A 21,944-nucleotide genomic window follows, 5' to 3' on the forward strand; every position below is an offset into this window, starting at 1 on the left:
ACTATCAAGAACAGGCTTAATTTGTTGAACTAAAAATTGCAGAGTGATCCACAATGATCTATATGATAAAAAGGTACAGTTTTTTTTTTAAGGTAACTTTCAGTCATAAATCCATTAAATTTTATAAGCAATCCATTAGGCTATATAAATTTATTTTGACTGATTTGCCAAGTTCTCTTTGAAATGTTAGCCTCTAAAATAGTAAGTAATATTTTTAAATTTAAAAACTTTTTTCAGTTCTAAAGTATATAGTTTTATTAATACCATTGTTACCTAAAACCTTTTAAGTGTTCATTTATGACCTACGATTCAGGTGTTCAAATGTAATTATGACTTATTTATGATGGTTTATAGAATAGATATTGATGTAGCTCCTATACAGACTACCAGTTGCAGAAGAAAAACATTAGCTCCTAAGGATTGATTTAAAAGGAGTTTATATTGTAAACACACAAAGTGTTGCTACATTTTTTAAATGAAAGTTCAGAGTGTGTGTAGGTCAGATATAAAATTTGTGGGAGATGCATGTCCCATTCTAGACAAGTATATGAAAAAAAACTCGAAACCAAATTCAGTGAGTACTTGTACACGCTCTCAGAGCCTGTTGTTGGGAAGAAAAGGCTTGCAGCATGAAGTAGAAGAAAATAATGCACTTGCCTATACACTTTCTCTTTTTTTCTTCAGAGCAAATTTTAGAAAGTCAGTTTTCAATGACAAAAATACTAGGATCTGGCTAATACAGTTTTCCTCTTCCTTGTTAGTACTGAGTAAGCATAGACCAATTATTTTTCTTCATTGGACACTAAACTTCTTACTGTCATAACAGCATTACATAAAATGATATAACAACAAAACATTTGTTTTATATCATTCTGTATACTTGTCTTTCTGAGACTTTGCCCTGAGCTTTTTTTTTTTTATTAAATATGTGACATTGGGGCCTTTTATAGTTGGTTTTGGGCATATCCTAATCCAGTGTTTTCTTTCTTACTCTTTTTAAAAGTGAGCCTCATGGTCATAGGTTTGGGAACTATTCCTCTTATAGATTCACATTTTGCATTAATACAGGTCCACAATGCAGCTTATAAAACTTTGTACCAGATATTTCAGAAATTTTCAGATTTTAGAAGGGTATACGGATGCATGTAATGTTTATTAAATAACATCCCCAGTGGACCTTAGGGCAACCCCTGTAATCAAATGTATAATTTCTACAGGAAAATGTATGGATAGTCTAAATGAGATGAAGACTATAAAGAACCTCATAACACTTTATCATGTTTTGATATAAGCTGTTTTTAAAATTTTAGTTTTCAGAAACTTTTGGACTTCAGAATTACACATATATGATTCTAAGCTGGTGTATTAAGGACTCCAGAATCTTGAAGAAAACTGTTTAGTTTTGTTTAACCTAGTATTTTTCAAGTTTACTTGAATACAGAACTTTTTTTCAAGTAATAATATTCTGTAGAACAGCAGTTTTTGGCACCAGGGAAGACACTTTTTCCATGGACAAGGGTGGGAGTAGCTGGGGAGGGTGATGGGTCACGTGGTAATGGGGAGGGGGGCGGGCAGTGGCAGAGGAAGCTTTGCTCACTTGCCACTCTCTGTACAGCCCAGTTCCTACCAAGCCGAGACCCAGTACCTGTCCCTGCATCGGTTCCAATCTGAGGCCCAGGGGTTGGGGACCCTTGCTGTAGAATATGTTTTGGGATAAGCTGTGTCATCCATGGCTGATTTATGAATCTCTACTTAGGGTGGGCTAAATGTGGTTGGTCTGGATTTATGTAGTCAACCTGGTCCATTTTCTGTTGATTACACATACCTGAAATTTTGGAATCTTTAGTTCAGTAAAACCTTCTTATTGTAATGGCAGATGATTTTTAGTAGAAGGCACAAAGACAAATTGGGTGAAAATGATTTGCTAATTTTAGTGCACTGAGGCAGTTTTGTGACCCATAAACATTTTAGTCTATTTTCAGAATTAAACTTTTCTTTCTGCTTTTTTAAAATATAATTTTGTTTTTAATTTGTTTATGTATGGCTGCGCTGGGTCTTTATTGTTGTGCAGGCTTTTCTCTAGTTGCAGCAAGCGGAGGCTACTCTATAGTGGCAGTGCACTGATTTCTCATTGCACTGGCTTCTCTAGTTACAGAGTACAGGCTCTAGGGCACATGGGCTCAATAGTTGGGGTGCACAGGCTTAGTTGCTCCGCAATATGTGGAATCTTCCCAGACCAGGGATTGAACCTGTGTCTCCTCCACTGGCAGGTGGATTGTTTACCAACTGAGCCATCAGGGAAGCCCTCTTTCTGCCTTGTAAATTTTGAATTTATTTTCAGTTATTTAAACCTGTTCCTTATTCTTAGAAACATTATAGAATATAAAAACATTGTCATTTTCCCAATTATGCATACTTACAGCACCAGATACTTCTCCTTCATAATACTTATTTATAAAATTTATTCTTAATAGTTGCATTTATTTCTAGGTTATTTTGATGCTTGTCTCCCCTCATTTCTATAACATCCTTGAGAATAGAAGGATTATTTTTGGTTTTGCTCCCTAATACTTAGCACAATAACTAACACATTGTGTAGGAATCTATTGAATGAATAAATTAACACACATAATATGATTCTCCAAGATATATTAGTAACTAAGATTTACCATTTAACATGTATTTTTTTATTCTTTCAAAGCATTTTTATTTTTGAGTAGGATTATACTATACATACCATTTTGCAGTCTGCTTTTTTGCCCACATGACAGTTTACCGAACATTTTTGTGCACTAAATAGATCTCTGTACCATCATTTTAAATGAGTGCCTAGGATTCTGTTATGTGTATTGTGTAGTTCATTTAATTAGCTTCCTTAATGGACATTTCAGTTGTTTTCAGTAACATACTGTTGTAGATTGTATAGAGCAAATATAGTTGACTGAAATGAGTTATAAATTTTAAAAATGAGAGGATTTTTTATAAAACCTGAAAAAATAAACAGAAATGATTCACAGTATACTGACTGTTACGAAAAAGCTTGTGGTATTTTTAAGTTATTTATTTCAACCCATTTGGTTTGGAAGGTTTTTTCCCTACTTACAGGGTCATTATTTTCAACCAAATCATTTTGTGTAGTTCATCTAAACCAATTAAAATAAACAGGACAAGTGTTGTAAGTGAAGAAATTAAGATTCAAATTAGTAAATAGCCTCATTTAATAATTGTTAAGTATACAGTAAAGACCATACAATCAAAGGTCAGAGAGGATAAATCAATGTTTTCTATAGTATGATTTTATAGAGGATGAAGGACTTTGAAGAATAAGGGGGATTGGGTAGATGAAAGTGGTTAATAAGTGAGCAAAACCATGGAGGTGTAAATAAGCAAAGTTTCACTGAGAAAAAGTAGAGTAATTAGAGAAGAACTTAAGGAAAAAGTTGAAAGTTGACGATTTAGAAGCCGTTTGAATGATGGAAATATGCTATTTGGGGATGATCTCTTTCTGGGTTTGTGGTGCTGTTTTAGATAATTGAACCAGGAATGCAGTCTGGGAAATGAGGTTGAAATAAAATATATCAAATGTATAAAAAGTAATGAGCTGGTTATAGGGAATGACTGAGAAAGTAATGTAATCTACAATATTTGATTATATTGTATAATCAAATAAACCCAGGCCCGTATTTTTGAAACAGTTGTATAATTCTCTGTTAATATTACTATAGATATGTGTCTTTATGGAGAAAATTCTTACAGAACCAATTCAAGATGCCAAGATACAGAAGTGAAAGAATTTATTATATTCCATGGCCTTTTATTTTAATGCCTTCTACTTCCCCCACCCCCAAAAACCCAATACTCTTACAATGATTACTGTGTACCAGGCACTATTCTAAGCCTTTTAAGTCTCATCTAAGTCTTACAATAAATAAATAAAAGTAAAATGCCAACTTAAAAAGAATATATTAGCCAACATATGGACATTTAGTAAATAAAAATCATATTTAGACTTTCTATGACTTTACAGTCTAACAGGCTCTTACCAGAATTGCTGATAATACAAATGCCCTTGGGTTTCCAGTTTTAACAGTGATCAGTGTCTTAGTAGTGATCAGTGTCTTAGTATTCATTCACATCAGGATCCCTAAAATGAAAGTACTGAGATAGAAGTATGTGTGTTGAATAGTTTTTAAACATGAGAGTGCTGAATCTAGGAGCATTGAAGTGGAAGTCTTAGTAGTTCAAGGAGCCAAGGAGTGAATACAGGCAGGGATACCAGGTGAAGGTAAAAATGAAGAATGAGATGGAGGAAAGAGTTGGATTGGGAATGATAGTCACCTTAATTTTTCTGATGAAGTGTATCTCCTTATTCTTGATGACTACAATTCTATGCCTACGTTATAGTGTAAATCTGTATTTTTAATTCTATCTTTCCCTGTTAAGTTAGGCTTCCTTCTAGAGCTGATCTAAGCATAATTTTTAAAAACTTCATTAGGTTGTGCTTATATCATTAGTTAGGAAGCCATATTTAGGTTTCCTTTTCCATTTTGAGGTGCATGTTGATACTTTTTGCCATGTCTATGTTTTAGGCTCAGGAACTGTGTTGAAATTCTTTGTATGTTTTAAATTGACTTTTGACAGTTATATTTTATGAGACCAGGTGACTTAGGGCAATGGGTGTAAAACTCTGGGTATGATCAAGTAAGCCCCCTGGGGTGGGGGGAGTATGTAACTTGCCCTCTATATAGCTTGTTGTTTTTTAGTCGTTTCCAGCTCTGTGACCCTATGGACTGTGTAGCCTGCCAGCTTCTCTGTCCATTGGTTTCCCAGGCAGGAATACTGGAGTAGGTTGCCCTGGAGCAAAAACAGATTACCAAATAAAGGCTGTGTGGTTTTATAGTATTCCATTCTCCATTTTAAAAGCAATAGTTAATGAACAGTAACAGTTAATTTTTATTGATGAATACAGGAAACTTTGTTTTATTTTATTTTTTTATTATTATTTTTTTTTACTTTACAATATTGTATTGGTTTTGCCATACATCAATATGCATCCACCACAGGTGTACACGTGTTCCCCATCCTGAACCCCCTTCCCACCTCCCTCCCCATACCATCCCTCTGGGTCATCCCAATGCACCAGCCCCAAGCTTCCTGTATCCTGCATCAAGCCTGGACTGGCGATTCATTTCTTATATGATATTATACCTGTTTTAATGCCATTGTTCCACTGAGGACAAAGATATTAAGTAATAGTGAATATGCAAATCTTATAACCCTAATTAAAGGAATGTTCTGAAACCAGTCAAATACAAATTACTTCCCTGCAGAAAGTCTGAAAAAATGCAGTATTTTACCATAAAAAGAGCACAGCTTTGAAGTGAGACATATCTAGTACAAATAGGTGCTTCAGTGCATATTAGTTATAAGTTCTCTGTTAATTTATTTACCTGATTATAGCCTGTTTATTTCTCTGTGAAAAATGAGCTAATACTTATCTGGCTGTAGTTTCACAAAAATTAATGGAATAGCAAATGCGTGGTACCTAGCATGGTGCCTGGCACATGGTAGGAATCAATAAATGGTAACTATGATTTTTAAGAGGTTAGAATTACATAATGGAAAGAGCATGAACTTTGGAGTTAAGAGTCCCTGGCTGTGGGGATTACTTATTATAGTGTAACACTTAAGTAAGTTAAGAACCTTTTGATCTTCATTTATCCCACATTAAAATGGAGGTTTTGCCTACCTTGGAAGGTTTCTTTGAGAATTAACTGAGATAATTTATGTATCACCTTACTAAGTGTCTGACACATAGTAAGCACTCAATAAATGTTAGTTTCCTTACTACCATTCCTAGGTCATGTTGTGACACTCTTTGGTAAATTGTGTAAATTATTTAAATTCTTTGTCTGTGTTTTCCTCATTATAAAATGGACTCAGAATTGTAAACAGTTACCTGCCTTCCTTTTCCTACCCCCAGACTGAACATTTCTGATGAAGAGTAGGATTCTTATATTTAAGGATCTTAACTTGTATACAAAATGAATAATGGGATTTTTGTTGTCAGTAATTCCCAATCTAGTAAGGAAGAGAAACATGTAAACAGATAATTGTAACACTGTATAGTGTTACATTAATTGATAAATGTACAAAGTTGAAGAATTAAAATGAAGGAGTAAGTTAATAAAATAAATTGAAGGTTAAAAAAAATTAACATTTTGTTTAAACTCTTACCACAACGTATCTAAGGCAGATGAGAACCACTAATGATGTGTTGATGGTTTACCCTGTGCCTAATAGTAGTCTAAGCTCTTAGCATACTTTAACTTGTATAATTCTCACAGAGTTGGTAATATTATTATCCCTGTTTTGTGAAGCTGCACAAGGAAATAAAATAATTTGCTCAAGGTCTTGCAGCTTGTAAGTGGTTAGAGCTGAAATTCCAATCCAGGTAGGTAGTTCCAAAACTCCCAATACTACTTCCAGTTTCTTAATAACATTTAAGTTATCTAAATGACATGATGAAAGGAGGTACCCAGTAACCACCTCAGCTGCTTAATTTATTCAAATAGAGTGGTTGTTAGAGTTAATTGAGAATTTATTACCTAAGTTTAGTGTCTCTGTGGCAATAATATCAGATTGATTGGAAATATCAAAAACGTCCTCTGTTGTGCTTACAAATTAGTAAATACAAAATCAAATTATTTTTAAAAAGCTAGTTAGAGGCGTTCTGAGGGGTGGGGAATAGGAATGAGGAAGGATTTCATTTCCTTCAAACTGTCCTAAGTCAGCAAGCAATTAAATCTTTTCCTGTAAACTTTCAGTAACAGTAAAGGTAGCATGTCTCAGAGGAGAGATATTTTGGTGTTCAGATTCATCAGTCCACTTGAGAGTTACCTATTGCACCCAGTTTAGAAGTCAGTTATTAGCTGTGTTATATAGTATGATAGTGCTCAGTCATATCCAGCTCTTTGTGGTCCCCATGGACCTGCCAGGCTCCTCTGTCCATAGGATTTTCAAGGCAAGAATACTGGAGTGGATTACCACTTCCCCCTCCAGGGGATCTTCTGGACCCAGGGATTGGACCCAGGGATTGAACCCATGTCCCTTCCATCTCCTGCACTGGCAGGTGGATTCTTTAGTAGTAGCACCACCTGGGAATCACTTCTCGGATATTGCTAAAGCAGCCCACCCATATACTTATTTTTGTATAAATTTAGTTCTAATATTTGTACTGTGTGAGCACATAAGCAAATAAGAATAATGAGAAAATAAAATATATGTTAGGTTCTTAAATTTAATTAAAAGCAAAAGTCAGTAGCAGGTTGTTACCTATTAGAACAAAACACTAAAACCCTTGTGAATCTCAGCAGTTGAAAATTTGCAGTAGTTCAAGTGTGGTATACTTGGGTTCTATTGAGTCAGTTAGAAATGATTCAAATTATAGTTCTGTGATCTGATTTTACAAATACAAAAGAAAATACAACTATATTGTAAACTAGAATGTACTTATGACTTGAATAAAATGCTGCGATCAGATTGATTGTTTTCATGCAAAATCATCATACCTATTAAAATATTTAGAAAAGAACAATAGAGATTATTGTATAGCAGTTTTCTCTTTTGAAAAAATAGTTTTTAAACTGATTTTAGCATACAAATGATTGTGAGCTAAAATTAACTTTAATTTTTTATTCCCTTACATTGTAAACTTTTGGAGGGCAGGGTTTCCATTTTATAATTCTTTGTTGTCCCCATAAATTGTACTGTATCTGGTGTTTGTTAAGTAAATAATTTATTAATTGATTTTGCCAATTATAAATGGGGAAAAACATTTACTTTAATATGTTCCTTACTAAAATAAGATAAAGGCTGTATGTATGCATGTATTTCTTTAGTCTGTGTAAATACATATTATAGATTATATATACTTTATGCTATAAACTGAAATTCTTTAAGAATATGGATTTATTTTTCCCTGTGGTTTCTGATTGCGCAAATGATGAGGTGCACTTTAAAGGGAAATGTTTACCTTGTTTTAAAACTGGTTATTGAATACTGCCAACAGCAGCCCATTAGGGGAGTGCAGAGCTAAAGAGATAGAAGGAAAATCTTGTTTCCTAAGCTACTGAGAGGATTTTCACATTAGGTTGAATAAAGACCATAGTCTTCAGAGTATAGTTCTGTACAAGTTCCTGACTACAGAAGTCGTTGTTAAAGGTAAGGTTTTTTTTTCCCCTTATGTAACCTCATTTTAAGTTGTGAGTTATATTTTAACTAAGCAGTAGTAATATGACTTTTTATTTTCCAAATCTTATTGTAATAAATTCTGGTACCGTGCAACACATTAGAGATTATAATAGTTTGGCTGTTAAGAAAACACCATTTGTTAATATGTCTGTTATGGGTAGTTATAGTTTGATGTTTGCTTTTGCTGGGGCTTGTTTTGATTCATCATTTTTATTTGACTCACTAGAAGCCATCTGTTAGTTATAATTTAACTTTCAAGGTTCTATGTAATTTGCTTTTTGTTAATGAAATGCTATAAACAGCATTATGAAGCTTTTCTCTTTTAATCTTGAAAGGAAAAAAATCCATATCTAAAAAAGCAATCACAAAGAAGAGGAAAACTGTCACAAAGTCACCTACTGTACCAGAATTTCAGGTAAATGTTTGAATTTTGTCTCAAAGTTTTTCAGTTTAATTTTTTATATCTGTGTTTATGTTGTTCCTCAAGAGACTGGCCAAATTCTGCCATAACACACAATACTTCAATGAAATATTTCCAACTATGACTTTTTCCCTGCAAGTGCAGACATAGCAATGATTTAATCTGCTAGTATTTCAGAAATTTTTACCTCTCTTTTTGTCTTGATATTAAAAAAATCTGTGGTTTTTTTATGCTATGCTATCTTATAGAAGTGGTTTAATAGAAATATGTTAAACTGTTAAGTACAGTATAGCGTACAGTGTATGTGTGTGTGTATATACATATATACACACACACACACACATAAATATAAATGTGTAAATGAAAGTCTTCCAAGAACAAACTCTAGTTTGTACATGCTAATATTGCCTAGATAATCTATTTTAATTTATTTGGGCACTGTAGAAATGATAGATTTATTAACTTAAAAAACAGGGTTTTTTTTTTTTAACACAGCTATATATGAACTTCAGAGAGAATATTAACTGAATGTTTTTTAAACATTTCTGCAAAAAGAAAAAAGTACTTTTATGTTTTGCTGTGTGATTATGTCAAGAGTTTTCTGTTTGAAGCTGATACTGGAATAAGCAGAGAAGTTTACCTTAATTAAATAATATTTTTATTTTCTACTTTATAAAAGATGAGTTTTCTACAACAAATGACTCTCTAAAAATTTTCTTGTAGTAGTGTGTCCTATCTATTTCTGGTTGGTTTAGATTATAAAACTAACAATTCCAAAAAATATAAGTGATGTTAAAATGAATTTCTGTGAGTGTAACAAAGAAGAAAATGAAAGAGTAATAACCGTGAAAATACTGATAATATGTAATATGAGTTTAACAATTACGTATATCCAAAAATGTAGACACATCCTTTTTTTTTTTAAGTAAAATTTCTATTTTAGAAGTGTTTTTTTTAGTGGAAGTTAATAACTGGTCAAATTTAATACTTTTAAATGAACAATAAAGAAAATAGATATGTTTTTCTCTTAGTATTTTAGAATATTTTTAATGACATCCTTAGGATGAATAATTTCTACAGAATCCTTTTATATAAAGTAACCCTGGTTCCAGCATATTCAGTAAAAAGAAAAAAAAAGTATTTACTGTTTATTTAGAGACCTTTCTACTGTTGCTTGTGCGCCTTATTTAATGCTACAATAGTATATGGTTATTCATTCTTCCACTGATTTCGTGCTTCTCCCACTTATTTTTTTTCCTTAATACCTCAAAGTATTTATCCTGGGAATATGAATCTCAAGACAAATCTGGTCCATTGTTGATATTTGCCTTCATCCCTATATTAAATGGATGATTTTTATATGTAGTAAGTAACACTGCATAAAATATTTTTTTTAATTGAAGGTGATACTCATTAGTGAGGCATGAAAATTAATTTAGTATATTACATGGCCAGAATTTCTTTTTTAAGCTAACACAGTTAAAATAGAAATTTTAAGAGTGTGTCAAATATAGTAAAGGTAATGTTATTTCATAAAACTTTGGTTTCCATTGTGTGTGTTTACTGACATGCAGTGTAAAATGTATTTTTGACCATGAGTTCTGGGCAAAAAAGTATGAAAAACACTGTCTTAAGTGATGCTTTTAGTTAGTTACTGACCATTTGCTTACCACTCAGAAACTGAAGGTCAAAAGTACATGTTTTGCTGAATTGAACTGTTTAAAATAAACAACATCCTCTTCCTGGCTCTTAAGGTTTTCTGGAAAGAGGGCAGGGCTGTGTGTTGGTGGTGGGTGGGGCTGGGGATGGGGAATAGACTTATGAGAACAGGTGTTCTTATTCCTAATTTATAATTTAAATACCATGGTAGTATTGAGAAAGAAAATTGACAGCCATCTTCCAAGAAATAGGTCATTTGCTTCAAATAAGCAAAGAATAGGAGATAATATTAGTCACTAGTAAACTTTGTTGTTACATGCAGAACTTATAGTTTTGCCTTTCAGAATAATTCTGTGATAGTTTCTTTAACTATTTGATTTAATTATTTAATTATTCTTCCCACATGTAAGAAAACTGATTATTATAAAACAAAGAAGTGAATTTATTTCTTTCTCAAAAAGCTCTAACAATATGACATTTAGTACTTCAGAAACATGTCCAGGGATTAAATTGCATAAAGTTTTTTTTTTTTTTTTTTTTTAAGGTTCTGGTGAATTGAAAAAGTAAATCCTGTCTTTGACCTCAACTACTTTTTAATTTGATAGTTGTTGATTTTTTTTTAGCTAGATGAAATGTGTAAGCCTGTTTGCTTCAGGAAGAATCCATGTTTATTCATATAAACAAGTGATACCTATACCTCAGGACAAGACATAATCATCCCACTCCTATTTAAAGTATACACTGTAAACAGTCAAAGGCCTGTTGTATTTATATTTGTGTGTATATTATAATGAGACTGACCATATCTGTACCAGTTTTTCCTAGGTGTTATATCAGTGGTTCTCAAATGTTCAATGGCATAAAAAGAAACTTATACTTTTACTAAAAATGAAAAATCCTGGATTTCATCCTGTAATGGTCCATCCTTGGTTCAGAGGATCTAGATAGATATTAGTAATCTGGATAGTACTTAAGCATGTGGATTCTGGAACCAGGCTACTTGGGTTAGAATGCCATCTTAGCACTAACTCTGTAACTTACTTAACTGCTCAAAGCTTCTAATTCCTTATATGTACAATGGAGTAATAATAATAATAGTTCCCACCTCATAAGGTTGTTGTCAGGATTAAGTGATAGAACTTAATGTTTTATTATCTTATTTTTTAAATAAGCATGTCAGATGCTTCAGACAGTACTGTATGAGTAGGAAAATCAATTAATTATTGGTTAAAGAGCATCTATTACTGACCTTTACCACTTTACCCAGCAACTTAAGAGCTTGGATTAAGTCTCAGATTTGGTCACATTTCATCATTAAGCCTACAAGTATTTGAAAAGTAAAAAACCAAGTAGTAGTATTTGCATCATTATATTAGAGGGAAAACCTGTGCTTAGCCCTCCTTACTATAGTGCTATCAGGAGTTATACATTTGGCATATAGGGGAAGTTGCCATGTTTTTACTTAGCAATAGTTTCAAAAAGTCAGGAAATATTTTTAGTCATCAGCACTTGTTGGTGATTTAAGCTTTTGTGTCAGATTTAACAATTTTACTGATTACTTTGTTAAACTGACTGGACTATTTTTTTGTTTTTCTATATCAGTTTTGTAGTACAAGGAAGGCTGTTAGATTGAAAAGTGAATATTTATTTTCTTAATAAAGTTAACTTTTACCAAGAATATTAATATGTTTAATATTTGAAAGAGAAGCCTAATATTATGTGAATTTTCTTTTTGTGCACAGTTATAACAGAGTCATAGAAAGTATTCCTAAAACATAGTTTGTCAAGTCTCAATAAAATACAGTTTTAAAATTAAGAGACTTAGGTACCATGACTCTGCTTTTTATTGGTAACCTACATATTCCATGTCATGTGTGCTTGCTCCTATTCCATGTGTGTGATTTATTCTAAAGGCTTCTTTGCAGAGAAAATCCAGAATCCAGGTGTTGACTAAGATTTATATAGAAGTATTTTTTTTTAGCATAACCATAAACTCAATGATCCTTAACATACCTCTGAAAAAAACACTGTTGCTCAATTTAAGCAATGGAGAAACTAAGGGATATGAAATAAAGTACTATCCTCAATATGACAATTTGGGATCAAAATTAAAATTAGAATTTAACTGCCTCACAGAGTTAAGGACCTTTTGATTATATTGTTATTTTGAATTGCTGCCTCTTAAAATGAGTATTTTCAGCTTCAGCTTTTTATTTCACTTTTAACATCATGGACTTTTACTTCCCCCTGAAATTTTTTTCTGTTTTTATATATTGTACCTTGAGAGAAACACCAGTTTTTACTCATATAGTGGTATAAAAATGTTTTGATTTATTAATCAGACTTGTCATGTTGCTCATGATATCTTTATTTGCAGGTTTTGAAGTAGTCATTATTTCTGAATGATCATAAGAAGTGAAAGGAATGTTCTGTCCTAATAATTTTAACAGATGTCAATATAATTTTAGTTTAAATATAATATAGATTTTGAATTTACACCATGCATTTAGTCTTTTGCTTATAACTTTATAATAAATTATTGGAATGTTTTATTAGAATGGTAGTGAACATGACCCATTTTATTTGGACCTATTCATTTTGACTTCTCTGCATTTCCCTTTGCTTTTTAATGTAATTTACCATATTGTTTTACTTTTGTATGCTATCTTACTTACGTTCTTTTTGGAACAAATAAAGTAAATATCTCTCAAACCTATTGAATTTATACCTGAAGGACATAATATGTAGCTTAAAATAGTGATTTACTTTGTAATTTTTCTGAGATGTGATTATGGAATTCTTTTGATCTCTACAGGACCTCCCCTTCTCCACCATATACACTTATTTCTATAGACTATATACACACATATCTGCTTCTTGAGTTGGAGAGAGGGCCTTTTAATACTTAAATTTAATAGATATGAAAGCTTAGATATAAATTAATTCCTAAAACTATAACATGGTGCTCAGTCGTTCAGTCCTGTCTGACTCTTTGCGACCCCATGGACCGTAGCCCACCAGGCTCCTCTGTCCATGGGATTTTACCGACAGTGCTGAAGTGGGTTGCCATTCCCTTCTCCAGGGGATCTTCCCCACCCAGGAATAGTACCTGCATCTCTTACGGCTCCTGCACTGGCAGGCGAATTCTTTACCGCTGGCGCCACCTGTGAAGCTCAAAACTATAATACACGTTCAAATTATTGTTAGATTTTTTTTTTTTAATTTGTTTTATTTTGCTTAGAGAGAACCCTTAAAGAATATGATGTAAGAGGAAGAGGAGTCCTAGGTTCCATGGTATTCCTCTATGAATGTGTCATCTTTGGTCACTTAATCTCTGTTAAACTAGCTTGTGTGTGAATTGGAGATACCCCTCTTTAGCCTTGGCCAAGGTTTGGACCAAATTACTTTTTTTTTTTCTTTTGGTCCCTTTCAGCTGTAAAATTTATGATTTTGTGACTGTCACGAGTTGCACCAAGTGAAAGATTAATTTGAAGGAGAGTTTAACAACCTTGAAGAGGTTCTTCCTGGGAGAGAAAACTCTTCTTGTTAACCTTCTGCAGTATGACTGAAAACCTTCTCTTTGACTGTTGGCAGTGTGTCCTGACTATAATCCAAGCTGCTGTGGAGCTTTCTTTCACCTTTGCAGGCACTAAGCCCTAGATTTTTTTTTTCCCCCCAAATTTAAGGTAATGAGAAGGAGGTCTTAATAAGGTGTTTTTGCTTTGTTCAAAAAAATTTATGTTCTCCTTATTAAAGTGAACTTTTCTTATTGGATTTATTTTATTTTTAAAAGCATCATTTGAAATTAAGCTGAGTTTAAAGCCCACACACGCACAAAAAAGGCCACACACACACAGACCTTACTTTGTAAAGAATGTATAAATGACAGAATTGACATAAATATTTTTCCCTTAAAATATAACCTCAAAATGATAATTATGACATAAATAATTATTTTTCCCTCAAAATATAACCTCAAAATGATAAGTAACAAATTTAGAATAATGTTCCCATACAAGAATTTTCTAATAACTTGACTCTATATTTGGAGTATATGTATTACATATTACATATATATGTAGAGGGAGGTATATATTAGTATTTAAAGAGTATAAATTGTGAGGTAGGTATTAAGTCACTTCAAGATAAGTTCAAAGTAAATATTGCTAAAAATATTTAACCCTCAAATTCAGTAAAATTTATGTTTGAATCATGGCATTTAAGGAATGTTTGTGCATTAACATTGAACATTGTGCTTTTAATTCAGTATCCCATCCCCTATTTGAAGATAAATCTTTTTAAATTTTGTACTCATTTAGCTCCATACTACCAAATGTTTCTGTGACCATGCAGATTTGTAATTCATAATCATTTAGTACATAATTGCCCAAAAATGTGAGATTTGCAGCCCATACCTTGGAACTTGTTACAAATGTAGAATCCTAGGTCCCACTTCAGACCTACTAAATCAAAAGCCTCATTTTAACAAGATTCCCAAGTGACTCTTATGTGCATTGAAGTTTGAGAAGCACTGATTTAATACAGCTTGCTAACTAGGAAAGTATTTTTTTAATATATAGCTCTTAAGGTATAGAAATAATTCCTAGTTTGACTTCAAAACTATGTTGTTTCCTTAAATGAAATATAAATATTTTCTGATCTCATGACTAATTGCTAATTAAAAGATCTTAAATTTTTTAGGATGTGTTCAGGTATAGGGGTATATATTTTCATTGTTACTGTAAGTTTCTACAAAGTACAAAGAAAATGTACCTTTACTCCATGTATAATGAGACAGCTAAATGCAAGTGAAAATTGCTCTGAGCTTTGCCGTATGTACAAATGAGCATGTCATTAACCTAGTACACCAAGTTCAGTGAAAGGGGTGTAACCATTTGAAAGTTCCATGGCAAATTTGACATGGTAGTCATAATAGCAGTTTATACAAGTTTAGTTCCCATTGAGCACTTACTAGAAACCTGGTGTAGGGCTAACATGGTTCTGAGGCTTTATTGATATGATAGAAGTTGAAGACATTATCTAGTTCTAAAGGCACTTACGTAATTAGCCACTTTACATCAGCATTTCTTCCATAATTGTAGATTTAGCAAAGGCAAATGTGTATAATGTGTCAGCAGCAATATCCTACTATTTAGTTGTTTTACTGGTGTTTTCTACTCTGAAATTGTTAATTTGGGTTGCCTAAATACATGTTTTCCCTGCTTTGTCAGTTCTGTGAGTTTGAAATTATGTAGATGTTTCTAATCATTGTTAATACTAAGTATAATTTATATTACCTGTGATAATTCTTTCTTAGTCTATTCAGTTGAACCGTATTGTCTTTTTTGTAGATCAAAGGCATATCAGCGTTTCATATGGTTCAACTTAAAGTGTGGAGGCTCCTAGTCTCCCATTTTTGTCACATAGTTGTCACTAGGAATGATCTTGTTGTAGTCCTCTTTTGCTTTGTGTTTTTGTTCATTTTCTTTTAAAAGAAAATATGCCTTTTAGGAAAACAGTGCCCTTACCAGAAATTAATGAATTTTAAAAACATGAAACTAATAAAAAATTAATGATGAATTAATAGCTTTATAAGTATAGTATTTTTTCATTTATACAGTATTACACATTATAAGACTTTCATTAAATCTAAAACTTTTCCCCTGTATGTGATTGCAGTTCTGTTTTAGAAATCTTCTATTTCTTTTTCAGGACAGATTTTTTAAACTATAAGCTTAAATTATTTTAGAAAACAAGTTGAATATTATCAAACTGATTGAAACATTCAGTATAATTTTACAAGATCTAAAATGTAGTTACTAATATTTTTGTTATGTTGCCAATGCTTCACTGTTTAAATATTTAGCAGTTAAGCCAAACTTGTTTGATTATTAATTAATAACTAAAGACCAATTGTTTTGACCATTTGCCAATATTACCAAAGCGAAATAAGGTGAACCACGCAGTTATGAAAGGCAATAGATGCTATCTTTGGATCTGGTTTTATTAAAGACTACTAAGACCATATAAAGAATGTATACTTAATTTCATTAACTTCTTTCAATATATTCATATAGTTGGAGCCCCTCTTTATTAGCAGTCCCAACAGCAATGATACAATTTGTTATATAGTTAGCAACCAAAGCAAAAGTAAAACAATAGTTCTCCAGGGGTGCATTTATTCACCTGCTCAGAGACTGCTTGATGAAACATTTCATAAAGGTGATCCAGTAACTTGTGAAATCTAGGGTGAGTTTCCAGATCTTTGTCATTCTGGGATGAAAGTTAAGAATGTTTAAAAAAAAAAAAAAAAAAAAAAACCTGGATTATAAAACAAACTGAAAGATGGGGATGTGGGATGAAACCACCAATGTTGAAATTTCAGCTAATTTTATACTAAGCCTGAAGTTCATACATCATAACAAGTAAATATCTTTTAAAATATCAACTGTGGAGCTTTCTTTGCATTTTACTGTTACAAAGACAAATAATTGTGAATTCAATGTGTGTTAAAACAACTTCTGTTACCACATTTTGGGTGTTTTATATTATGTGTTATCAAGCTGTGTTTTTGTGTTTTATTTTAGCTTATTTGCACTAATCTTGATGAACTCAGGGAATTAATCACAAAAATCGAGAATGAACTCAAAGATCTGGAAAACAATAGAAAAAAATCGGTAGGTGTTGATCCAAAAGTTCTATCTATTATTGTCAGCATTAAAATTTATTCCTGCTTTTTCTAAAGCCTTTTTAAATCTTGTTGTCCTGAATTACATATAAATTTGCTTGAAAAATAGAAAGATGTTTCTTTTATTTTTCCTATGTGGTCTAGTTTTCACTTTTAGTAGACAAACATGGTGCTGGGGCAAGTAAATTAATTTTGTTTGCCTGGTTTCTATCAGGTTTAGTTTTATGTATTTCCCAATATACTGGTTGGTTGTTTTCTGACTGGTAGTTTTGGGGTAGTGCTTGCCTTACAGATATTCTTAATTAATAATTATATGCATTTAATGGATTAGCTCTGACGTAAATAACATGTAAATTATTTAATCTTGCCCCAGATGTTTTTGATCCATGCTTAACAGTATATCTTAAGAACCTTTAGCATCTAAAGGTCTTCTTTTAACTTTCACTATATTAAATTCACAATTAACCTTTACCTTCGCTTTTAACTGTTTTTGAGAGAATAGAGTATAAAGGGCTTTATTTTTATTCACCCAGCACTTGGTAAAACACTCAATTATGTTATTTGTTAAATCAGTAATACCCATTTAACTGACACTTATAGTTCTATTATATCATAGATTTGAAACACAAACACCAATAAATAAATGGAGAAGGCTTTAAGCATTGAAAAAAAAAATCAGTCACTATTTTTAAAAATCTCTTTATTTTATGCCTCAGGAATGTCATGAAACCACATTTAGGAATTTGTTCAGAACCTGTTAATCTAGAATTGTGTATGATAATAAGGTTAGAGGTACAGCAAGCTTCATTCATATCAGCAGATTTGTAATACTCATTTTATATGTTGTTCAGAAAGGACATATTGGTAGCACTCTGAAGGAAGGAAATTAAAGTACTCTGAGATCATTTAATACAGAGGTAAAACAGCCTTAAGCATTTCAGAAGTATCCCACATGATACCCCTGAGACTATTGGCTATAATCTAAGAGATAAGATAAGGACAGCTATCAAATGCATTAAGAAAGCATCATGTTCAATACATTTTTGTGTACAATATATAATCTGAGAATGCAGAAAACTTATTTTAGGATTATTTCCATTAAAAATGGTTTAGATCATTATAAGACTGTGAGAGGTTATCTGTTTTGTTTTGCTTTGTTTTGTTTTGAATACGTCAGCAGTCTCTTGGTGTGGAATGAACCCTACATGTTTTAAAACAACCTCTGTGATATATTTCTCAAACTATATTAAAATATTTTTTCCTCAACCAGTATTTTTTAATGTATTTTGTGTGTATGTTTTTAAAGGAGTGATTCTATTATTTAATAGGAAAAAAAAATTTTGATCAGGATATTTAAAGTTTTTTTTTTGCAGAAGCCATTTATTTTTAGTGACTTGTCCATACTTCATGACTCTAAACAGAATTCTGTTAAGTAAATTTGTTATTTTTTATTAGCTTCAGTTAAACAATAACATTCATCTTAATTTGTTCTCATATTATAAATTAGGATTTTGTTTTTAATGGATAGTTTAAAGCATAATAGGCTTATGTGCTTACTTATGTAGTGTAAGACAAAAAGACTTTTGCAAGCATCCTAGAGTTTTTTTATAAGCCATCCACCTCATTTCCATTGGTAGTATAAGGGATTAGCATATTGCCTTCCTTCACAGAAGTAATTATAAGAGTAAAAGAAAATATAAATTACAAATATTTGACTCTATAATACTTAGGGGTATGTTTATCAGAAAATTTTAGGTTATATATAGGTTTTAATTGTTTAGGTTTTGTGTCTCTAAATTTTTGACACGTCCATAACCCTTGGTATTTGCATATTAGTTTTAAAATATGTTTTCTGCTCTTTAAGAAACAGAAATTGTTTGAACTTTACTTTTTGGGAATAATTGAGATTATCTGTATACAGGCTACTTGCCCTAAAATAAACTGACTAAAAAATTGTTTTCATGAATACTTATCTTAATCAATAAAATGGGCAGAAATAAAGGAATAGTAAAAGTTTGCATCTCAGTGTCATTCCTTATTTTTTACAAAAGCTGATACTGAGTATGATAAGCTTTATTGAACTTTATGTTGGTATTGAATACTCGTTTGTCATCATTTGGGAGTAGGGGTTCCACTTAACTGAATTTTCTAGAAAACCTAAACATTCAGTACTAAAATCCTTACTTTAATCATTTAATGAAAAAGATTTCCCTGCCTCCTGGTACTATACTGAGCATAATTGAACCCTTTTCTTGATAACTCAGGGATTATTATGAATATCCATAATTGTACTGATCCCCTAAAAATCTATTGATGTCAGTAACTCTTATTAAACATTCACAGATAGGCCTTTAGGTTATATGTTTTGAAGGTTTTTGTTTGTTTGCTTGCTTTTGTTCTGTCTCTTCATTGTCAGTCTGTCATTTCTTGTGTGTGTCCATTTACTTGCCCTAACTGATGGTTGCAGAGCAAGTAGCCATATTGTCAAAATTGGGCTCATGGTAAGAACTGGAGAGATTTTGTTAATAATGAAATGTATGAACTTGGTGGTAGTGATAACCATTTTGTTTATTCCTTGCATAGTGAGCTTCCTTCACCATTGCCAGACAAATGAAGTTATTAGTATTGTTCTTCATAAGAGGATATCACTGTGAAAAATAATGTCAAAACAACTCTATTGTTCATCAACTTTCATATCCATAATAATGGCTTCAAAAACAAAGAAGATATATATTCCATATAAACTTTTGGTTGTCATAAATGTTGTTACTAAAGATAGAAATTACATATGTGATAGAGGGTTTTAACATGGATTCATTTAAACACCTGGTTGTTTTGGGAAGCTTCTCTATAGGGCATTTCAAGATGTTTTTCTTACCAAAGCAACAAGGAAGAATTACCCCATTTCCTCATCCAGGTCAATGTTCCATTAAAAAAGCTTTATTAATCTCTTGGAGGTTTTGCCATTAAACTGCTCATTGTACTGGAAGAGTTAGTCTTTTAAAATCTGGATTGTTTACTCATTATTGCAGGACAGTTAATTCTACTTATGATTTATAGTGTGAAGAGAGAAATAAATGATTTAATTTTCTTGAGTTTACTTTAGTTCACTTGATCCCATTACTTCATTTAAAGGCTTATTCAAAGAGGAATCAATGTCCTTTACATCTTCCAGTGCCATACAAATTACCTACCTGAGTTTTGTTTAAAGTGAGACATCTGACAGAGATAAATAGAATTATATAGTTTGACAAAATCCTTTAATTTTTGTCTGTCTCATTATTATTTAGATCATAGGGGGTTTTTTTAGTGCTCTAAAGACATCGTGATATTTTATTGTTTTTATCTTTGTGGGTTTAATCGAGATAAAAGTTGTACTTTGGAAATTTATTAGTTTTCCAGAAAGATAGTTTTACACCTAAGATATTGATAAATTTTCCTGATCCTATTACATTTGAAATTTGTTAAACATTTTTGCTGTATAAATAATCAAACTTGATAGATTTTCATAAGACTAATACAGAAATGGTTATTATATTTCTTAATTTTTCAAGTGACCCTAATCTCTCATATTTGCATAACTTCCTTATGTTTTATAGTATTGTTTAATCTTAAAAGAGTTTTCAGTCTTTTTGATAATGAAAAGTCAGTGTAGAGATGGGATATATGGAAAAGTGAACATTTGGCAGAAAACAAAAAGATAAAAGAAACCTTGTCTGGACTATGACATGATAAATGATAGTTGTCAATATAGATAAACTAAAATTTAAAATATAATACCATATCTTTCTAATACACCTTTTAGCAGTTAATCACTTCAGCACTGAGCAGGTTTTAAGACTTCAGATATTTCCAGATTTCATATTCAGTATGTAATAAAAGCTATAAAACTGTCTGTACTCTTTGGTCCTGTAGTCGTAGTTAGTTTTTAACTTTTATCCTCCCATATTTGCACACTACTCCCCTATCCCCCCAAAAGTAATTTACATGATATTATGTTCAGTATCTCTCTCATAGTAAAGAGAGCAATAATATTAACAGTGGTATGTCATAAGGCTGGTAAAATAAAATATTTGTAGATCATTGTTACTATATGGAAGTATTTGTGAAATTGTTAACTTTTAAAAACATCCAAAAATATATACACAATAATTACAGTATGTCAAAAAGCGTAGTTTTTTTGTAAGACATGTTTTAAGAGAATTAGGAAGAAATTGCAAGTCATGAATAAAATTAATCTTTACTATGTTCTTGAAATAATTTAAATTCATAATAATAGGACTTCTCTTGCTTAACCAAAGGCTGTGCATTAACTAGATCAAACATTAGAGAAATCAGAAGCTTAGATCAAAGATGATTACACCCTAGTTTTTGTCAGAGTTTTGTAAAAGCCAGTGGTTATCAATGAGGAATGATTTTGCACCCCTACTATGAGACTTCGGCAATGTCTTAAGATATATTTGATTGACATAGTTGAAGAGGTGGTACTGACACTTAATGGATAGAGGCCAGTAGTGCTACTAAAAATATTCTACATTGTATAATCTTATAATGCACATGATAGCCCCCCACAACAAAGAATTATCTGGCCTCAAGTATCAGTCATGCAGAGATTGCAGTAATATCTAAATTATCCTTAAATAAGTTTTTGATGATTATATCATTATGTATCTTATTTTCTTATTCTAGATCTTTTGATAAAGGTTAACAAAACTGAAAAAACTCTCAGCTGTGGGGGGGAAGATGCTTTGCCGTTAAATAGTCACATTTAAAGCTTTCAAAAAATTAAAATAACCTTTTGGAAACCCTGTATAATAAATAAGTTCCTTTACCTGTCATATTCTAGTCTTATTCATTAGGCACATACTTCCTCAATAAGTACTTCCTCAATGAGTATGTGGTCTGTGTACTGTACATAACACC

At 31.8% G+C, this 21,944-nt stretch overlaps 1 protein-coding gene across 5 annotated transcripts in view; it reads left to right on the top strand.

The window, feature by feature from the left end:
- Positions 1-21,944, top strand: part of BRD10 (bromodomain containing 10) — a 110,355-nt gene that overhangs the window by 61,629 nt on the left and 26,782 nt on the right. For 4 of the 5 annotated variants that reach the window (XM_070794209.1, XM_019965975.2, XM_019965978.2 and 1 more), the window contains 2 exons: positions 8,589-8,668; positions 16,921-17,010. In XM_070794209.1, coding sequence (XP_070650310.1) covers positions 8,589-8,668; positions 16,921-17,010 — 170 coding nt within the window. The remainder of the gene's footprint in view (positions 1-8,588; positions 8,669-16,920; positions 17,011-21,944) is intronic. The other variant, XM_019965976.2, reaches the window with a different exon arrangement.

This window comes from Bos indicus, chromosome 8 (assembly GCF_029378745.1).
Source record: "Bos indicus isolate NIAB-ARS_2022 breed Sahiwal x Tharparkar chromosome 8, NIAB-ARS_B.indTharparkar_mat_pri_1.0, whole genome shotgun sequence".
Classification (NCBI taxonomy): domain Eukaryota; kingdom Metazoa; phylum Chordata; class Mammalia; order Artiodactyla; family Bovidae; genus Bos; species Bos indicus.